General features: G+C 44.3%; 1 protein-coding gene across 1 annotated transcript; it reads right to left on the bottom strand.

Moving 5' to 3' along the window:
- Nucleotides 1-50: 50 nt before the first annotated feature.
- On the bottom strand, nt 51-11,472 carry comp (cartilage oligomeric matrix protein). The gene is made up of 19 exons (XM_086162437.1): nt 11,317-11,472; nt 7,472-7,545; nt 6,981-7,032; nt 6,732-6,880; nt 6,484-6,621; nt 6,041-6,118; nt 4,941-5,093; nt 4,724-4,828; nt 4,505-4,612; nt 4,254-4,413; nt 4,062-4,180; nt 3,844-3,896; nt 3,564-3,757; nt 3,317-3,495; nt 2,679-2,727; nt 2,403-2,599; nt 2,131-2,303; nt 1,912-2,051; nt 51-337 (listed from the first exon to the last, which is right to left on the bottom strand). The coding sequence occupies exons 1-19, from the start codon at nt 11,384-11,386 to the stop codon at nt 276-278; spliced, it is 2,253 nt and encodes a 750-aa protein (XP_086018563.1). The 5' UTR covers nt 11,387-11,472; the 3' UTR covers nt 51-275.
- Between the last annotated feature and the right edge of the window lie 1,811 nt (nt 11,473-13,283).

Below are 13,283 nucleotides of genomic sequence, written 5' to 3' on the forward strand. Positions count from 1 at the left end.
GACGCAACGGAGGAAGGTAAATGAGCAAAGAATAGAAATGAAGTCATTAATTCACGTATTAAAACCAAAGTTTATTCATAAATGAATTCCTTTCGTGTAAATTGGAAAAAAAAAAACAGTTGTTTCAGACCAGAAACTCCCGTTCCTCTTCCAAAGTTCCCTCCTACGGGCCAAAAAATATAATTTGCTGTTTTGTTTTTTTTTTGTTTGTTTTTTTTCATTATATTTTGTTTACCAAGCATGAAACCGGTGCTAATGAATCCCGCCGATCGATCTCATCCAAACACGGTGTGAACCGGCCGGGGGTCGTGGGCGCTGAAGTCCCCGGGAAGAGTGTCTGCGGAGGGGAAGGGCAGGAAAAGTTGGTTTTAACGTGACTTAAATTGTATCAGCTGTTAATATGTAGAGCAAAAATGTTAAAATGAAGAGTATTTAACATGTAGTACAGGCTCTTTTATAGAAAAAAAAAAAAAGGATATATCAAGTAATATACACTGCTCAAAAAAATAAAGGGAACACTTGAAAAACACATCCTAGATCTAAATGAATGAAATATTCTTATGAAATACTTTGCTCTTTACACAGTTGAATGAGCTGACAACAAAATCACACAAAAATGATCAATGGAAATCAATTGTATCAACCCATGGAGGTCTGGATTAGGAATCACACTCCAAATTAAAGCGTAAAAACAAACTCCAGGCTGATCCAACTTTGATGTAATGTCCTTAAAACAAGTCAAAATGAATCCGCGTTGCTTCCTGAGTGGACACTATGATTTCACACAAGTGGGATTGACTTGGAGTTACATTGTGTTGTTCAAGTGTTCCCTTTATTTTTTTGAGCAGTATATATTCATTCATTCATTCATTATCTATAAAGTGGCGCCTTGAGCCAATCCAAGCTGTGATTGGATGAGAGGCGGCGTTGGAACTGGGCTGCTTACATGGCCGCAAAAACACACATATGACCATTCACTCGCTCATTCTAATTATATAGACGCGCAACTATTCACCCTCTCTAGTCATATAGATGCATTCAACCATTCATTCTCTCATGCTAGTCACATAGACCACACATATAGAGACATAAAACAATTCACTCTCATTCTTGATATATAGAGACAACAATTCACTGTCATTCACTCTTTCTGGTCATATCGAGATATACAACCCTCTCATTTGCATATCTGGACAATTTAGGGTCTCCAACTGAACTACTCTATGTGCACCTCTTGTCTTGTAGACTCATACAATTATTCATCCTCTCATTCTAGTCCCATAGAAACATCACAATTCTCTTTTTCTAGTCATTATAGAGACAACCATGCAGCCTCTTATTCGCTCTCTCGCTTGCATATCTGGACAATTTTAGGGCCGGGGTGTCAAACTCATTTTAGCTCAGGGGGCAACATGGAGGAAAATCTATTCTCGAGTGGGACGGACGGGTAAAATCATGACATATTTGCAACTGTTAGTACACCTGTTGTTCAATTCACCCCTGAAACCTGGTCTCTTTTAGCTTTATTAAACCTGTTCATTGGCCTTGTTGAGTTTGACACCCCTGATTTAGGGTCTCCAACTAACCTGCTCTACATGTACCTTTGCTTTTTTGTCATATGAACACATACTACCATTCGCCTTTTAATTGGAAACCTGGGATATTTAGGGCCTCCAATTAACCTACTCTATATTTACCCTTTTTTATACGTCATATAGCATACTACCATTCACCCTTTCATTCTAGTCCGATAGCGACATACAACTATTCTCTCATTTGCAGGACTGGACAAATTATGGTCTCCATGATGTATGATAACGTATGTATTATTTGTTAGCTTCACCTCATTTAGCATCTAGTATTTCATGCTAATATCCAATAATGCCCAACGATGATTTGCTCGCCACTGACCGTTGCAGCGATAGCGCAGGTTGGCCCAGATGATGTTCTCCTGGGAGAAGCAGAAGACCCCGAGGCGGCCCCCTCTCATGGTGGTGTCGATGATGACGCCGGTGTCCGCCACCATCTGCGGACCCTCGTAGAAACGAACCCTGCGCCGGCGGAGAGACGGTCGTCGTAAACCTTCGCTCTTTGCGATCCACTTCCGATGGTAGAAAACCAACGCGCTACCTGATGTAGCCGTCGGCGGGTCGGTGCTGGAGGAACCAGCGGTAAGACGTCTTGTCCTTCCAACCAACATTGCGCGAATCCTTCCAGAGGAGCTTCACCTGGTCAGGTGTGTCGCCGGTGTGCCACAAAGCGTTGCGCAGATTCTCCCCCGGCCCCGTGTTGGACTTGACGGCCTTTCGGAAACCGCAATTCACGCGAGGAAGTTGAAACTTCAACTTTTTAGCCATGACCCTCGAAAGAACCGACCCTGAAGATGTTTAGCCGTCGGTTACCTTCAGCTGGATGCCAGGCTCCGCCACCGCCCTGAACGGGTTTCCTTTCCAGTAGTTCTGCTCCACCTGCTTCCACATCACCACGTAGAAACTGGAGCTGTCCTGGTAGCCGAAGATGAACCCGGCGTAGTCGTCGTCCGTCACCGTGTTCACGTGAAACGTCCCTTCGAAATCCACGCCGCTGAACGCCGTGTAACCTGGCGGGGGAAATGTAGATGTTGCGGTCGAGTAGCCTTTCCTTTGGCCCGGAGTTGGTTCACCCGGCAGGTTACTTGCCTACAGCCAAACCGGGATCGCTGTTCATCGTCTGGACGATTTCCCTTCCCTGCAGACGAGACGGAGTGAGATGGAGCGGCGAGGCGGGTCGGTTCTTGTCGAACAACTTCAAGCAGCCACGTTGGATGCCTTGCTATCAGTACCTCCTGGTGTACCATGGTGTCTGAGGTACATAACTCCTGTTCCTTCGTGCTGCTCTCTTCAGGGGTCACCTCAGCCACTCAACTTCCTCCATCTAACCCGCTCTGAATTCTCTTCTCTAACCCCAGCTGACTTCATGTCCTCTTCCTGTCCATCTACAAACCTCCGTTCTGGTCTTCCTCCAGACCTCCCGCCTGGCAGTTCCAACCTCAGAATACCTCCATCCAGATCTTCACCGTCCCTTCTTCATGAAGGTCCAAACCATCTAAGTCTGACTTCATCTCCAGAACATCTTAACATCCGCTGTCCCTCCGATGGACTCATTCCTGATCCCGTCCGTCCTCCTCACTCCTAAAGTGAACCTCAACATCTTCACCTCCGCTACCTCCAGTTCTGCCTCCGAACTGTCTTTTAGCCGTACGACATCGAGGTCACCTCACTTCCAAATGTCGGCCTGCTCATCAAAACATTTGTTGAACTTTTCCTCGCCACCCGACCTGGTTCAGCACCACCCAGTTGGGGTCGATCTGCGCGTCTCCTTCCGGGTCGAGAACGACGGTCTGGTACTCCCTGAAGTCGGTGAGGGTAACTTCAGCATTCTCTGGGCAGACGTCGATGGTGTCGACGACCGTGTCGTTGTCGAAGTCCTTCTCGCAAACGTTGCCGATGCCGTTTCCTAAAAGGGTTAAAAAATACATTTGAACATGAACCGTTGTCCGACGACACGCTCTCCACGCTACCCACCGTCGGAGTCCTCCTGCAGCGGGTTGGGAATCAGGCGGCAGTTGTCGGGGCCGGGCGGCAGCAGGTCCGGGATGCCGTCGTTGTCGTCGTCGTCGTCGCACTCGTCCCCCTTTCCGTCCTTGTCGGTGTCCAGCTGTGAGCTGTTGATGACCGCCGGGCAGTTGTCCCGAGAGTCCTGGTGACCGTCGCCATCACTTGTACGACACAGAAATTGATTGATCGATCGATCGATTGGCTGTAACAGTGACTCAGCGCTACGTGTTGTGCTTGATCGGATCACCTGTCTTTGTTGGTGTCGCAAGGGTCTCCGATCAAGTCGTCATCTGCATCCATCTAGAGATATCAGACACGTTGGAACGCGGCGCGCAAACACCTCCAGCAACATAGTATATTGTTTACCCCCACCATATTTTCATGAATGTTGTTTTTGTTTTGAAGTATAAGTCCGTCCATCCAGGACAGAGCCAGGTTAAATGTAGACATACATGGAGTTTTCACCTGATCTGGGTTGGGAACATAAGGGCAGCTGTCGCAGGCGTCTCCCACTTTGTCGCCATCCCGATCCTTCTGGTCGGCGTTGGGAACCCGTTTGCAGTTGTCCAGGGGATTGGGGATCCCTGCCGGCGAGTGCCGTGTCGTAAAACGTTTGAAAAATAACGGGGAATCGACCAACCGACCCAGACCGCGTACCGTCCCCGTCGATATCCTCGTCGCACTCGTCTCCGAATTTGTCCACGTCCGTGTCCTTCTGGTCGTTGTTTTTGACGGCTCGACAGTTGTCGCAGGCGTCGCCAAAATCGTCCTCATCGATGTTCCTCTGGTCCACGTTGGGCACGAGCACGCAGTTGTCCTGCACGGGAGCGGGAGTGCGAGCGAGTCGACGCTGGGGTGAAGACACTTTTCTGACTTCTCACTTTTTTTTGATGCCACGACATAAGAACCTGCGAGTTGGGGATCCCGTCCCCGTCTGCATCCTCATCGCAGGCGTCACCGATTCCATCACGGTCGGCGTCCTCTTGACCGGAGTTGGGCACCGTCAGACAATTATCCTGCGGAGAAAAGCACTCGCTCGTGAAGAAATGCAGCCGCGGAAGAAGCTCGCAGAGGCGTACCCCGAAGGTACGTGGAGTTCTGCCAAAGTGGCACAAAGCATACCCTACCTTGGCACAGTTCCTCTCAGGACACCTGAGCTTTTCATCAGGGAGACCGTCGATGTCGAGGTCGGGCCCGCAGAGGTAGCCGTTGCCGGCCCACCCGACGGCACACTGCGAGGACAGAGGAGTTTGAGTTCGCCTGGAAATCCTACGAACGTTATGTGGCCAAAGAGAGGAGGGTAGGGTCTCAACGGGCACTTCAGAGCAGAAGGGTCACGCTCACCCGGCATTCGATAGTGCCTTCGCGGTGGACGATGCATTCGGCGCTGGCGTGGCACGGGTTAGGCTGGCCGTTCCCGCAAGCTCTTTCTGGCCGGCAGCCGTTTCGCTGGTCGCCAATGTATCCTGATTTACAGGGGCCGCACCTGTAGGAGCCCTGGCGGCGACGGCGGCGTCACATCTTTTACATCCATACTTTATGTCGTCACAGAAACTAAAATCAGAGCAGGATTGATGCGGCTATTCCCAATGCCTGTCGAAATCTTTTCATGGCAAATGGACTTAAATTTCTTCCCTTGGAGACCTTTCACCTTCTTCAAGGGAAGGTGTCTGCAACCTCCTTCAAGGTGGTCAAAGAAGTGGGAGCAGCCTTAGAACCCCTGTGGATATCTTCCCGATGATTGACGCACAGTACATCTACGGCACGTGTCAAACTCAAGGCCCGCCCGCGGGCCAAATGTGGCCGCCACTTCATTTTATGTGGCCGAAGAACATCTTAAAAGGTCTAATTGTCTTCAACCGAATAAGTCAAACGCATGCCTTGACCACTTGATCCCACAATTCATGCCGATCATGTTTCCCGCGAAGTGACGGCATCCTGCCATGAGATCGCAGTGTAGCCCCATCAACGCCATTTTCAAGAAGTGGAATTGAAAAATAAAAATGATCCCTAAATGTCCAGAAACAGAAAAGTTGACGCAAATGGAAGGCTGATTCAAGAAAACTGGGAAGGCGAATACATGTTTGTGCTTCAAGGAAAAAAAAAATCGGTATGTCTTTTGTGTTGTGAGGCAGCGTCGGTTGTCAAAGAATACAATCTACGTCAGCATTTTTTTTTAAGCACACGGAGCTAAGTATGCTAAAGTTAGCCTTCCAGAAAAACAACAAATTGTCCAAGAATTAAAAGGCAAACTGCAATGGTAGCAGAATCCAAAAACACTGCAGCAGTGAAAGCTAGCTTAACGGGGCAACTAGTAAAACATTTTTTTTTTTTACATCTATGCAAATGCATAGGCAACATTTTGGATTTGAATAAGTAATATATTCCGGTTACATTCATTTTACACTACATTTTACATTACATTAATTAGTTACCATACTCACAGGGGTGTTCAGACAGATGGAGTTCGCCACGCAGCCTCCGTGGTTGGGACCTGCACACTCGTTGACATCTTTGCACACCTTGATAAGACAAATAATCAGAAAGTACTTCGATGGGGACAAAATCGGGGAAGAAGGGCAAGAAAGCAAGTCATGGATGAAGGATTTTTGTTGTCCTCCATGGGCCTGGAAGATGCTAAGAGTTTTGAATTGAGGGGGCGAGGTTCAATTTAGGCTCTCCGATGAACCTCCTGTGTGTTTTTTGGACTAAAATTGGAGAACCCAGACAGAACACGGAGACTCCGAAAAGAAAGGAATCGAACCAAGGACCTCCCGGCTGTGACGCCCCAGGTTAGGCTTACATTTGCTCCGTCAAATTAGCAAATTTTCTCAAGTCGGATCGGGGACGGTCGGACCGCTAAGGGAAACGGGCAGTTGAGGCGTACCTGTTTGTTGGCCCTTGCGTAGACCAGTCCGACGCCCTGGACCTGGGGGCCGGTGAACCCAGCGGGGCAGGAACCGCAGCGGAAACCAGGGGAAGTGTTGATGCAGCGGACGCCCATGTGACAGGGTACAACGGTGCACTGCGAGGAGCATAAGGGCACGGACGGTTACATCGGGGTCGAACCCTTTTGGAGTCGAGGGCAAGTGTTCCCCGCTTGTTTTCACGTGGAAGTCGATGGTTCGGGAGTACCTCGTCCACGTCGGAGCAGTGTGTACCGTTGCCCGCCGCGCCTTCCGGGCAGGGTCCGCACTGCACGCCCTGGGTCGTCTCGGTACACCGAACCCCCGGGTGGCAGGGGTTTGGCTCGCAAGAAGGTCGGGGTTGTATTCCTCCCATCCCTGAGGACGTGGAGAAATCGGGAATCGTCTCGGGAAATATTCTTTCCTTTGGTTAATATTTGTCGCCTTGAGACGGACATGTTGGTGTCGTCGAACTCACCGCAGGCTTCGCACTCCATCACCGTGTTCTTCAGGAAGATTATCTCGTTCACCTGGAGCGCACCAAGTGGCAGAGGGGGAAATTTTACAGAAAAAATTTGAGTTTAAAGCAAAGAAGAAGACGATGCAAGGCAACACGATATCCTTGTTTTTGTTTTGAGATGAGATGAGATGAGAACAACTTTATTAATCCCGAAGGAAATTGTTGTGCCAGAGTTTCAAGTAAAAACATAACAGTAATAGATAATAGTGGAAAGGAGGAAGAATAAGAAATATAATGAAATGTAAATTGTCTTAGCTGTTAGCAGTAACTACAAAGATTGAAGATTCCCAGCGGCTGAGGGAAGATTTGAAGTTTTGATACGTTGAGTGTTTCCATTATATCTTATTGGCCATTTTATAAAAAGCCTTTCCGGTGCGAACATAGCAAACGATAAGTATTATGTATACAATATGTGTATTTTTACAAATAGGAGTGCACAGGTGGTTTACCTGTTGCTTCAGAAGCTCCTTGATCTCGGCCAGGGCCATGTTGGTCATTTTTATCTGGCTGATGATTTCCCCGTCTGGATTAAAAGAAGAGATTACGCAATGATTGGCCTTGGCCTGCTCCAAAATAATGGGCCACCCTCTCAGACCTCCATCCTGCTTACAGAACACTCAAATATTAAAAACAGCCAAAAAAGATCCTTCCAGTTCAGTCCAACATCTTAAACCCGGACTTGGAGTGGCTCCCCTCTGGTCCCCTTACCAGCCCAAAACCACCCAGTGCAACGCCAGTCATCATAGATTTATTAAATAAATGTGCTTACTTGCAATTTGCAGATTTCTGTACAGTTATTGATATATCTTTATATATACATATATATATATATATATATATATATATATACTTTTTTTTAATTATTTTATTTTATTTTTTAATTTTATTCTTTGATATTCACAATTTGATGATGCTTTTTAAAATTCTTTTTCTGCAAATTTATGTCTATGTATATATATAAGCAGTAATTTTTAAATGTATATATATATATATATAAATTACTGTAAAGAATTGTGAAAATTGTAAGAAGCATCATCAAATTGGGAACATCAAAGATAACATTAAGAAAATAAATATATAAAATAATTAAAAAAATATATATGTATATGTGTGTCTATATATATGTGTATATATATATATATTTAAGATGATTTCATATATTTATGTATATATATATATATATTGTGAACTTCAAAGAATAAAATTAAGAAATATATATAAAATAATGAAAAAAAATATATACAGAAATATAAATAACTGCAGAAATGTGCAAATTGTAACCAAGCACGCGCTTACACACACATATATATATATATATATATATATATATATATATATGATTGACTCCTGGTTTTCAAATCGTGCAAACAATCGATCCGTGCATTAAAAAAAAAAAAACAACGGCCTATTCCCGTGTGTCTTGTGTGTGTGAGTGTGTGTGTGAGTGAACTTTGCCCTCAAAACAACACTTGTGTCCAAAGGAGGACAGGTGGGTGCTGGAGAACGGCACCGGCTATCAATCTGTGACTGCTTTTCCATGAAGACGAGCTTCTTTGAGGTTTGGATTTGAAGCTACTGATAATAATTCATTCATTCATTCACTTATTCATCCTTTCTACCGCTTATCCTGGACATCATGGTCCACTTTTGAAGCTACTTGTAATCATTCATTCCTTCTTTGGAGGTTCTCCGTCATCCAGGTCACGGTGAATCCTTGCAAAATCTTCCTGTCGTTCATTCATTTGTTCATTTATCCGTTCTTTAAACCGCTTATCTTGCCCTTCTGGTCATGAGGGGGGTGGAGCCTATCCCTGCTGTCATTGGCTGGGTCGCCTGTCAATCACAGCAACACATATAAAGACATGCAACCATTCACCCTCTCATTCACGCATCATATTTCGTCACTCGCTCACGTGTCCAATACAACTAAAGGGAACACTTAAAAAACACATCCTAGATCTAAATGAATGAAATATTCTTATGAAATACTTTGCTCTTTACACAGTTGAATGTGCTGACAACAAAATCACACAAAAATGATCAATGGAAATCAATTGTATCAACCCATGGAGGTCTGGATTAGGAATCACACTCCAAATTAAAGTGTAAAAACAAACTCCAGGCTGATCCAACTTTGATGTAATGTCCTTAAAACAAGTCAAAATGAATCTGTGTTGCTTCCTGAGTGGACACTATGATTTCACACAAGTGGGATTGACTTGGAGTTACATTGTGTTGTTCAAGTGTTCCCTTTATTTTTTTGAGCAGTATATTTATTCCCCCATTCACAAGTCTGGACTGTTTAGCATCTCCTGCATGTTTTCGGGGGAAACCAAGAGGAAGATCTGTCGGAATTGACGGGGACCTTCTTGCTGCGGGGCGGAGTCGCTAACCCCTCGTCGTCCCCGAACGACCCGTAAAACCTTGTTGGTCCTCCGCAACCCCCTCTGACCAGCGGCCCTGCTGGAGGAGGAGCAGCATGCTGGAAAAGGGGGCTGGAAATGTGTTCTTCTCATCAGCAGTTTATGAAGTTACTCCAGAGACGCAGCGCTACATCCACACCGTAGCGACGGTAAACATGCAAGAATTACAAATACAGAGCAATAATTAGCGCAGAAAAAGAACCAGCGCCGATGAGATGATCTTCTTTGTTTGTTTTTTGTTCTTCCCGGCTGAAGATCTCCAGGAGATCTCAGACGGACGCGTGAAACGACGACCTGCAGATCCAAAAGGGCGCCGCACGCCGCCGGAGCAACGTGCAGGACCTTTTCATGCTACTGCGACACTTTTATTATTTTTTTTCCTGCATTTTTCATTCTTGTGTCACCCGACTTGCGTTAAGATGACACTAGGATAACTCATCAAATTATCTAAATGTAAGATCTTGGGAATGAACTAGAAAAATAAAAAAATTATAATTAATTTTACATTCGAAAATTTATTCTCGTGTGACGTTTAGGCTCTACCAGAAATAGGTGAAATCCCACTTTTTAAGGGATTGATCACGTGATTGACTATTTGTGCCTCTTGTTAGATACATAATGTCATATTAATATCAAATTTCGTTTGTCCTTTGTAATATATTATAATGTTAAATATCTAACAGGAGGTGCAAAAAAGGGGAATTAATCACATAATTATTCCCTTTAAAAATGGCGCCACAATAACATGTTTTATTTCTGGCAAGCATCTGAGGAGGAGCTTATGTTTGCTTAGACTGTTTTCTGGACTTTATGTAAAATAAATTTGTAACGTAAATACATGAAAATATGAAAATACATCTATATTTTTGGAGCACTTTTGGCGTGCATTTTTTTTTCTGTCTACTTTTTTTGATCCAGCACCCAATCCCTAACTGGGCAGCGGATGCCGTTTTTTTTAAACTTTTTTTCTAATTTTATTTTTTTTTATTTTTCTAGTTCATTCCCAAGATCCTACATTTAGACAATTTGATAAATTATCCAGGTGTCATCTGAACGGAAGTTGAGTGACAGATGAATGAAAAATACAGGAAAAAAAATATAAAAATATATATTAAGTGTCACAGTAGCATGAAACATTAAGCTGAAACCCTTCAATCAAGAATATTTAGTTTCCATATCTGTACAGATAAGATAAGATAAGATAAGGTAAGATAAGATAAGATAAGATAAGATAAGATAAGATAAGATAAGATAAGATAAGATAAGATAAATAAATTTTATTGATCCCTATAGGGGAATTTCTTTTGTCACAGCACCATAGCAGTCAATAAATATGAATATAAATGTAAATAGAGAGACAATTTAAATACATTTATGCTAAAACCATTTAATCTAGAATGTTAATTTTCCATAGCTGTACATTTAAGATAAGATAAGATAAGATAAACTTTATTAATCCTAATAGGGGAATTTCTTTTGTCACAGCAGCGTAACAGTTATAGTTTCAATAAATATGAATATAAATATCAATAACGAATCATGAAAAAGTATTGTTTTTTGGGTCTGGTCTGGAAAAAAGTTAATTTTCTAATGTTAATATGACATGATGTGTTTAACAAGAGGCACAAAAAAAAAAGGAGGGAATCAATCACATGATCAATCCCTTAAAAATGGCGCCAGAATAACATGTTTGCACACACGAGCATTTGTTCGCTCGAATCATCATGCAAGAATAAGCTTTCCGGACTAAAATAAAAAATCTTTATTTTTGGAGCACTTTTTTTGGTATGCAATTTTTTTTTTTTTTTTTTTTCCAAAATCTTGGAACAACCTCATTCCCACCAAAACAGATAAAGCGTTTAGTGTCTCACCTCTCTGTGCCGCCGCCGTGCGTCCTCCCGCCATGCAGATGGCAAAGGTCAGCACCAGGAAGCCCGGCATGCTCGCCGCCGCCCGCAGACCCCCCGCCCCCTTGCTTTCTCCTTGCCGGAGCTCACCGTCAGCGACCCTCCCGCCGAATCCGCTTCCCGCGGTTTTTTAGTAGCCTCCTACTCCGGCGTTGGGTTTTATACCGCCCCGGCCCCGGACGCTCGTCACCACCCTCCCCGGCGTTCTGGAAATTTTCAGGAAGCAGGGTTTCGCTGGATGTTCGATGCAAAGATTTCTCGACGCCTCCTTCGACTGTCGGTTGTCATTTAAAGCCGAGCGACAAAATGCATTTTTAGTATTTAAAGTGCGAAAAGGCAGCAGGTGCGGATATAATGAAATCCATGTTTCTACTATTATCCTGCTTTTATTTATTATTGTTATGTTTTACTTGAAACTCTGGCACAACAATTTCCTTTTGGGATAAATAATGTTGTTCTTATTCTTATTTACTATGTACATAGTTTATTATGTCAATCATTTACAATTGAATTACAGAGAGGTTACTTTGAACATATTAAATGTAAACATTAAAATGTAGTAAACTATAGTAAAAATGTACAGATGATGCAAAAATACAATTGGAATTGACATTTAAATGTACATACATAAATTTGGAGTAGCTGCCTACATAAGTTTCTATACTTTTTTTTATTTTTAACCACTTTTTTCCCTTTTTATTTATTTATTTATTTTTTTTTTGCTGTTTTTTATCTGTTTTTCGGGTATGTGTATATATTCACAATGTCCTTAAGTATTGAATAAGACTTGTTAAATAAAATGTTTTTTATGATATGATGGTGTGTGTGTGTGTGTGTGTGTGTGCAGGATGGGCTATTTTTCACCCCATTGTTTTAGTCGCTGCCATCGCATCATTCGAGAAGAAAAAAAAAAATCAGCAATAAATTAAATTTAGAGGCAGTTTAAGAACGTCCGTCAAAATCCGCGCACGTCTCACACGGCCCGGTTGCCATTTCATGCGACACGTGAAAGTAGGAAACAGCGGAAAAAAAAAAAAAAAAAAAAAAAAAAGGCCGCACGAAAACGTGATTCACGTCCAGCCTGTTTTCTATATCAACCCCTTGTTTACCCCACAGCCGCCGCCTCCACCTTCCTTTTTATTTTCTGTCGAGCAGAAAACGCCAGCAGGCCCGACTCGATTGATTCGTTTAAGATTCAACCATTTGTCGATGTTTGCTTAACACGGATGCAAAGTAGCCGCTAAGACTGGGACGAGTGTGTATCGAGAAAGCGCCCGGTTGTGAACGTTGAACCTGCGTGATGTGAATAAACGCGTTCAAAAGGGAGTCATTTTCAGATTAAGGCTAAAGTCGGGAGGTTGTGTGTACGGATAGAGTTACAGTGTGTGTGTCCGGTAATGGAGTAAGCAGATGCCGCTAACATTCCTGGCGTTGCGGTCCTCGCCGCCGATCTCCTCCAGAACGTCTTCGTCCTCCCTGCTTCCCTCGACCGCTGCCTTGCTCAAAGGAGCCGGGCGCCGTCGGTTCGGGTTTTCGTAAAACCGAACGACGGGCGAATCCGCGCGACCGGGCGTCGAACCGCGGGAGTTAAAAGTGCAGGAAACGCCGCTGTCACCTCTCCGCCGGTGTGAGGAATGTTCGGGTCAAAGGTCACGTGTAGCAACATCCTGCAAAGTTCATTAGTGCGCCTTTGCCGCCCGGGCCGGGAGGGTCCATCGGCACAGCGGGGGGAGCTTCCGACCTTCTCGCGGTGACCTTACGGTGACCTCGGACCGGCCCCTTCGCCCCTTCGTGACATAAGAGTTCCTGCAGCCGAGCGCCGAAGGGGGGGATGTTTGAAGACGTTTAAGTTCGATTTTTACGATGTGGGGGCGGAGCCTATCCCAGCTGTCATTGGACAAAAGGCGGAACAATAGGCTCTAAAACGTATT

This window comes from Fistularia commersonii, chromosome 16, assembly GCF_037954325.1.
Source record: "Fistularia commersonii isolate RoL2024-O1a breed Wild chromosome 16, RoL_Fcom_v1.0, whole genome shotgun sequence".
Classification (NCBI taxonomy): domain Eukaryota; kingdom Metazoa; phylum Chordata; class Actinopteri; order Syngnathiformes; family Fistulariidae; genus Fistularia; species Fistularia commersonii.

What these genes read in the sequence shown, in the direction of transcription:
- comp (XM_086162437.1), bottom strand. Translation starts at nt 11,386, where the DNA reads ATGCCGGGCTTCCTGGTGCTGACCTTTGCCATCTGCATGGCGGGAGGA. An exon ending in GATGGAGTGCGAAGCCTGCG is followed by an intron (nt 6,881 to 6,980) that starts GTGAGTTCGACG and finishes CCACGTCCTCAG; the next exon opens with GGATGGGAGGAATACAACCC. An exon ending in CCTGCGCTATCGCTGCAACG is followed by an intron (nt 338 to 1,911) that starts GTCAGTGGCGAG and finishes TCCCCTCCGCAG; the next exon opens with ACACTCTTCCCGGGGACTTC.